General features: G+C 35.1%; 1 protein-coding gene across 18 annotated transcripts in view; it reads right to left on the bottom strand.

Moving 5' to 3' along the window:
- Positions 1-897: 897 nt before the first annotated feature.
- The window catches only part of LOC147405926 (uncharacterized), a 30,605-nt gene continuing 23,463 nt past the window's right edge, over positions 898-8,039 (bottom strand). For 6 of the 18 annotated variants that reach the window (XR_015176181.1, XR_015176182.1, XR_015176180.1 and 3 more), the window contains 4 exons: positions 7,982-8,028; positions 2,390-2,644; positions 1,244-1,325; positions 898-1,165 (listed from right to left, as the gene is read on the bottom strand). Coding sequence is in view for 5 of the 18 variants with exons in the window: in XM_086433820.1 (XP_086289946.1) it covers positions 1,139-1,165; positions 1,244-1,325; positions 2,390-2,479; positions 2,580-2,644; positions 3,849-3,866 (282 nt within the window). In the remaining 13 variants the exon portion in view is untranslated. Of the gene's footprint in view, positions 1,166-1,243; positions 1,326-2,389; positions 2,645-3,848; positions 3,918-3,972; positions 4,074-7,981; positions 8,029-8,039 lie in introns of those variants that run through there. The other 12 variants (XR_015176189.1, XR_015176191.1, XR_015176188.1 and 9 more) reach the window with 8 other exon arrangements.

The following is an 8,039-nucleotide window of genomic DNA, read 5'->3' as shown; positions in this document are numbered from 1 at the left end:
GGAAAATAAAAAAAATAGAAAAATAACTCATTAGGGAAAGGTAAAACGCTTGAGAATGCAAATCAGGCTGAAGGGAAGAATGAAAATGGTGTCAAGTGTTACTTTTGTGGCAAAACGGGACGTATAAAAAAGAACATCGTAAAACGTAAAAATTGGTTCGAAAAGAAAGGTATGTCTCTTTCTTTTATATGTTATGAATCAAATTTAATTGAAATACCTTATAATACTTGGTGAATTTGATGGAAGGAATCCTTTCAAGTAGGAAACCAATGCAAAGTGAAAGATTTATTTTCATAAGAAATCATCTTGGAGTGCACGTACTAACTATAGGAACATATTACTTGGTATTAAAGATTGGTCATCGGATGTAGAGCATTTTTTATGTTCCTACTATATCTACAAATTTTCATTATCTATATGAGATAGTTTAGGTTGGATATGAGATTTTGATTAATTTAAATTTTGATTATGCCTAATCTTTAGTTTCTTTGCATTCGAATAATGGTTTGTAACGTGACTTAATTAATAAAAATTCCTCTATCTTGTGACACAAATGTCTGAGACGCATTTCTAAATGTACGATAGAGAGATAGTGAAAGGAAAAGTTTTGGATAATTTGGAATTCACGAATTTCTTGGTATGCGTAGATTGCAGTAAAGGGATGCAAACCAAACATATTAAGAAATGAGTCACAATAAGTAAAGCATTTCTTGAGACCATAGACATTGACATTTGTGGACCTTTTCCTACTGCAAGTTTAAGTGGAGAAAAATATTTCAGCACATTTATAAATGATCTCTTTAGGTTTGATTATATCTATTTGATTCATGAAAAATCTCAATCTGTAGATATCCTTAAATATTTATAAATAAGGTAAAAAAAGCAGTTAAAAAAAAATGTTAAAATAGAGCATCGAGGTTCTCTATCACATTAATTTATACATAAAGAGTTACAATGAGTCATAATTTACAAATCCAAAATTACAATCCATCGATAAACCCTTTCACAATCGTTACACAAGAACAGGTGCCTACAAGGAAGCAATGCCATCACTCCCATCCCTCCCTATCTTCTTTAAGATCCCCACAATGCCCGCAGTTGCCAATCGAGCAGCCCTTCGTGTCACTACATCGCACCTTCAAAGGAGTGTTTGAGATCTGAAAACCTAAATCCCACAGAAGAACAATGATTAGAGTAGTCCCCTTAACAAACAAATAGATTGATCATAGTGCAACTTGTATACCTGAAGCATGTCTTTCAAGATTTTGCCTACTTCTCTCAAGTCGGGTGAATCATCTTCATGCATGACAGCCATTAGCGGTGTCCTAGATTTGTTTGGGAAAGCGTGAAAATATTGTTGCAACCAATTGCGAAAGTTTTAATTGAATAATTAAGTTAATGAGGATGCCTTCGGAGAAGTGAAAAGATTTAAATATGTTATACGTAGGTTTAATACAAGAGCACAAATTTAAATGCACAGTTACAAAGTTTTCTAGTCATCTGAGATAGCATTCATTTAACTGCCAAGAGTTTCTATTAAGATTACACACAATCATATACACGTGCATTTGATATATGATGCAACGTGTGTGCATGTGTATAATCAAATCAGTTTTTCATGCCATAATGATCCCCCTGCCCCTGCACACACCCCAATAAATTTCATTTGGCAAGAAGAAAATAGGCCTCATCACAAGACAGATGCGATAGCACCAACTATCTACATCAATCCATCCAATTGTAAGACTAAGAGTATAAAGACCAATAACCAATAATAAGCATAATTGAAGAACAACTATGTTGTGCCTATTATGAAACAAAATAGTGAAGTTCAGCATACCTAAGGTCTCAATAACTGCTGCTTAGACCTTGTCATTGCACCTTAATGAATGACTTTGACATATATGTTATACAACTTCAAGAAGGAAAAGGATGGGCAAGGGATCTTAAGCAAATAGCTACATCCACAGCACCATAAACAGACAAATCAAGGGGCTAGATATAGGCTAGTAATGGAAGGAATTGAACGTTAGTCATGAACTGTTAGAAGGCAAGAAACATAATCTGATATTTGGTGATTGAGATACCCACTAATGTCAGACATGGGCACCTGTTGTATCAGACATAGACCAATCATTTTGGCGGCCTGGATATGCATGTTTGTTTATTTAAATGGAAGATTTAAAAAAAATAAAATAAAAGGTATCTATACAACCCATGTATGGTTCCTTCACTCCTATTTCATAACAGAATGAGAATAAACCAGCAAATACTCAAAATATAGAAGAACTAGTTTACATGGAGAAAGGCTTCCCAAACATGAACATCCAAGTTCCAAGAAACAGCATGTCTATGTATAGAAAAAGAACAAAGAAAGAGACAAACGCACCAATGCTGATATACTGCTGTCTGATGATGACTTTTTCTCCCTCTTTTTTTATCGTTTTTACGGCTTTTGACAGTGCGGGGCAGAAATGTCCTGGATGAAACAAAACACTCTCAATCAGAAATGTTCATAGAAACAATTAGAGAACTTGCATTAGGCGAGAGATTGATAATTAAAAAAAACCATCTCTGACTGTGAACTCCACTCCTTCAGATTTTGAAACCAAGGTTCCATTTTCAAGACAAGCTTCATACTTAACTGCGTTGATAAAGGAAATAAATGCAAAAGTTCAGTCCAATTCATCTCACTAAATTGTTATTCGGTTAGATATTTAGATTAACTAAATACAACACAAATAATGCAAACAAAAGCATACAGATTCATCCAATATTAGCACATACATTAGACCTGCATAAATATGTGCATGCATCCATGTACATAAAATTAAAAACAGATGCAAGAGTGTCGATTTACATGGATATAATGACAGTTTTTTAGAAGCATCTTCTTTTTTGTACTGTTGAATATCAACCAATATGCAAAGGCCCTAGAAACCAACTTGTCTATCAAAAACACATGCTGGAGAAGATGTATATAGAAAATGCTATAGAACACTCCTAAATTAAAAAGCAAACTCTACATAGCAAACTCAATTTCATTTTAAACTTAGAATTCTAATCTTATAAGAATATGATTTAGTGCACTGTTGAGGCTCAAACTCAAATGGAACTTAATCAGACTATGATTTGTTTAGGTTAAAGTGAAACCTATCAGATTATAATCCAAAAACATATTAAAAATATTGGTCCTTGAGACATAAAATCAAGGGCTCCATCAGCATTCAAACAGTAGGACACCTAGATAGACATGGTAAGCCATCAACACCACGAACCATCTAATCTGCATGTCTGAAAGGTTCTGGGTTCTGGGTTCTGGGTAATGGATCATTGGTTTTCACAAAGAAAAATAAACAGATGTTCTGGCATATTAATATCCCAGCAGAGAGAAATTTTAACAAAACTTAGCATTTCACATACACAGCTGTCATAGGCACTGCATACTCAAAGCATCCATGCAGATATTTAAAGTTATGGGCAAAAACAGTCCCCCTTAGATTCTCCTAGAATGATTTTCAATTCATGGGGAAAATTATTGGACATCTTCAACTTTAATAATATTCTGAGACTATGTTTGATCACGTCAACAAATTTATCTATAAAAAGATTCTTTTAAAGTAGGTTTCATGTTGATGCTGATGATGATAACCATATTAAATAAAATACGGACGGACACTTGAATAACTTTTCTTTTAGGTATGTTTGATCTTTGATATAAATGATATATTTTTTAAGTTTGACATATGATCCGATCCCCTCTACTTGTTTGTAGCATGAAATTACTGGAACAGTGGACATATTGATACAGACCATCAGATGAGATGGATTAAGTAATCGAAACTTACATCACCAATGAAAGTCATACATTGGTATATCGCCCTTAATGAACCAAGGTTAATTCGTACAGCCCATAACATATATAGCATCTTATCGAAAACACTTTCATCAAGCAATGTAGTGCGTGCATACCTTGTCATGCCAATCTTCTCGGATTCCTCGATGTGAGAAATGTACAGCTCTTCCAAATTCAGCTAGTACATTTAATTAATAGCCATAATTAAGGCTCAACAATGGAGATTTTCAGCCAACAAAATCCCGCAGCAATTGCCCTTCGATATCCTTCCTGAAATGCCGATTTGGAGCTTCAAAACCATCTACAACATACCCATCATTATTCGCCTCGAGGCCAAAATAATGATCAATGTCCATTGATAGAGGCTTTGACAATCCAATGACATTATTTTGGCAGAGGCCTAATGTTAGAGAAACCCCACTATTTCCACCCGCAGTGCTGATGCCAAAACCTACATGATGATGGTTTGACAAATTGTTGTACGAGAAGTTCATCAATTCATTGCTCTTGTCGGGTACTACATGGGAAAGTTCATTTCTACTACGATTCAAGAAGTGGTCATGGGCCTTTTGCATCACATTAATTTGGGTTTGGTTATTAGAAGGGGGTGGATTTGCAGTGGTTAAAGGTTCATTTGACTCGCTATTAGTTTGGTCCTCCACTTCAGAAGCTTTTTGAGCTTGTCGGGTTTCAAGCATGTGTATTTCTTCAACCATTGGCTTCCATAGTCTGATTCTTGCATTAATGAACCAGTTGGAAACCTGCCCAACAAATAATTAATAGAGAAGAAAATATACTATGAATCAAAACATTTATAGTTATTAGAGTAATGATTTTCTGGCTCCCCCCCCCTCCCCCCTCCCCCCTCCCCCCTCCCCTCTCCCCTCTCCCTCGTGGTATACTAAAAACACTCCCCTGATGTGTCATGTGATACATGTGTATCCCGAGGAAAAAGATCTATGGTTCTAGCACATGCCACATCAGGAGGGCATTTTGAGTATGCCACTAATTATTATTCTAGTCAGTGTATGTGTGTGTATACATATACATGGGCTGGGATCCGTTGACTCCTAAGAATGACTCATGAAAAAAACACATGATCCCAACCCTTTAAACACAAAATCCAATGATTGAGGTTTATGAGTATCTCGATAACATAAATCTCGGAGATATTGGTCCTGAGGACAAGTCTCAACCATTGGATTTTTCATTTGAAGGACTGGGATCATGTGTTTTTTTCATGAGTCATTCTTAGGAGTCAAGGGATCCTGACCATATATATATATAGGGTCCACTTAGCTGAGTGGCACCTTCATTCTATCTAGTATATGTGTTCAGGTTCCAACAGTAGAAATTATACTATATTGAAATTGGTTGTGATTATATGAGTCCTACAGGGTTTACATAGATTTAGAAGAGCACCACCAATATGGAAAGATGATAAATATTAATCAATCTAAACTAATTGATGCTAATCTAAATGTTCAAGTTATGTGACGAGAAACACCATATGAAAAGAGAGAGCGATCCATACACATTATTAAAATGCACCCAACTAATCTCCAGCATCCATAGTGGATGCTAATCATACATCCTAACTAATGCTAATCAATTCCAAAGTTCTTCATTCATCAGAAGTCAGGAATAATAGTCGACGAGTAATGGAACATGATTAAGAACTTAAATACAATTGACAATAGCTGTAAAAACACTACAATTACATCTTCTTCCTTCCTTTTCACATGTGAAAATGAGAACAATTTATAACACAACCAAGACAAGGATTTCACACTAAATTAAGGCATTACATAGCCTATTATATGTGCTTAAGAGTTGCCTTCCAACAGGAAGCGAACATTATAGTTGTGAAGTGAGAAACAAGGCTGTGTTGTGTTGGGGTAAAATGAGGCCGGTAACGTCAACAAATTCCACATAATGATAGGCTAAAAAATTTCTGTAGCAATATTGAGCATATAAGATCAGCTGACTAGATGGAATACCAATTGTTGGTGTATGAATCATATAGTGATGTCATTGGAATGGCTTGTACCAAAGAAGCAGATGATCTAGTGCATATATCAAATGAAAATAAAATAATCTAACCCTAATCTTCATGAGAGCATGATCTAGTGTATCAATATACAACTTATCACAGTGAATCCTACCCAATTCTCTATTAGCAATCATGTCATTTCCCAACCTTATATCAACAAAAGTAAAGCTAATTTTAATTTGTTTCAACGCAACCGTGTAAGCATGCATTCGAAGGTGCCAACTTAGCTAAGTTGGTAAGGCATGTGGAGTGTTAAACCCACTTTCATTTTGACCCTAACCCTTTGCTTGCCAAGAAAAAAAATAAAATAAAATGGAAGCATGCATGACACATACAAGAACATTTCTCATACAAACTATACTGGCCCAAAAAACTACAAGTTTTCTCTAACTTCTTAGATGTGCTACTGGTGATAAAAATAATGAATAATTAATGTTATGCGCACCACCAATATTGATCTGATCCAATCCCAATTGACACCAAACAAGCTTGCATCAATTAGGATTGATTCTGAAATCATCTTATCATCAACAACACAACCCATTCCTTCTCGAATCTTATCAACCTTGGTGAGAATCAAGTTAGGTTGACCTCAACTCATGCCAAATAAACCTGTATCCATCCCTAGGGTGCCAATCCATGAGACCAAGCAAGTAACAAAATCCAATATAATGATTATTATAAGTTTCAGTCCTCGAGTCTGGTTCAATGCTTGTTATTTTTTTATTTATTAGTTGAAGTTGTTTAAAAACAAAGAATAATGGTTTAAATCAACAATAATAGCAAATGTACTTTAATCCAAGATCAATAAAATTCAAATTCCATGTTATGGTATCAGAGACACTATTCATACTCTTTCAGTTCCTAAACGTCATTCTCTGGTGGCCGCTCAACACCTGAGTAGAAGTGAGTCGGCACACATGCCTAAATTTGACTTGTAAAAGATTGAGTTTTGGGATGGGCCTATTCAAATCAGCACTGGAACTCTATTGATCATTGCTATTGGGTTACAATATATTGCACCAGAACAACTAGTATCCCCTTAGTCATTAAAGAAAACCACGCCAAAAAAAAAAAAAATTGAAATCAAACTGTCTAAGTGCTTAAACTCAAAAGCTTTCCATGGATAAAAACTTATAAATGATCTTGACAGATAAAGTACTTGACAACAAATCAAAGGTATTCAACACAATGGAACCCTCAATTGGATTCCATGATGGATTTTGATGAATATGATGGTTTACCAGAGAGAATGGTCCCATCTCCCATATCCTGATGTCAATTGGACGTTTTTCAACTGTTAATGGCCACATTGGACATTATTGGTGCAGAAAAGGTTTCAATGTTTGGGTGGTAGTACAAATGCTGTGGGAGAAAGAGAGGTTTCTCATTCAGTGAGTTAAAGTTTTTCTTTTTCTCTCTCCTTATCCAATTATAAACCCAGGTACTAAATGCCACTAACAACATTCATGATTGATTATGAAGCCACGTCAAAATCTATTATACTAATGATTACCAAATGCCTCCTAAAATTCTCAAGGGATATATGATGAATTGGCCGCATCTTACCACCTAACTATCCTTTCCGCTAAGCAAGCAAATTCTTATTGATATAAAGAAAATTACAAAGGGAATACCCAAATTAGGTTACAATTCTCAAAGAAGGCAAAGCTTGCATATGTCCAAAAAGTGCTTTTTCTTTTTTAATCGACAGGGAGATCACGACAATTATAGAATGAATTCTTTCTTTTCAGCTCCAAAATGGGAAAGAGCATTAACTACTGAGTAAAAACACACACACACACACACACAAAATGTTTAGTTCAGCATGTAGTCACTTAAAATCATGGGTTCAGACACCTTGCTATGAAGTTATGTCCACATATCTTTATGAGAAAGATTTTTGAAACAGAGCACAAGCTGTATGGTTTATTTCCATAGAAATATCTATTAAAAAAATTGCACTAAATGTTGGTGTGTAAGCTTAGAAAAACAAAAATTGACAAGTATGTGGAAATGAAGCAGAACCAATATGATTACTTGAAACAAAAACTAACAACAATCCAAAATACCTTTCAAAGTATAGCGTCTTTATGACATAGGCACTAAGAAGCCCCACCTGAAATGTGC

The sequence above is a fragment of the Akebia trifoliata genome, chromosome 3, assembly GCF_017979445.1.
Source record: "Akebia trifoliata isolate Shusen 1 chromosome 3, ASM1797944v1, whole genome shotgun sequence".
NCBI classification, from domain to species: domain Eukaryota; kingdom Viridiplantae; phylum Streptophyta; class Magnoliopsida; order Ranunculales; family Lardizabalaceae; genus Akebia; species Akebia trifoliata.
Note: the sequence above shows the minus strand (reverse complement) of the source record. Positions and strands in the feature narration are given on the sequence as shown.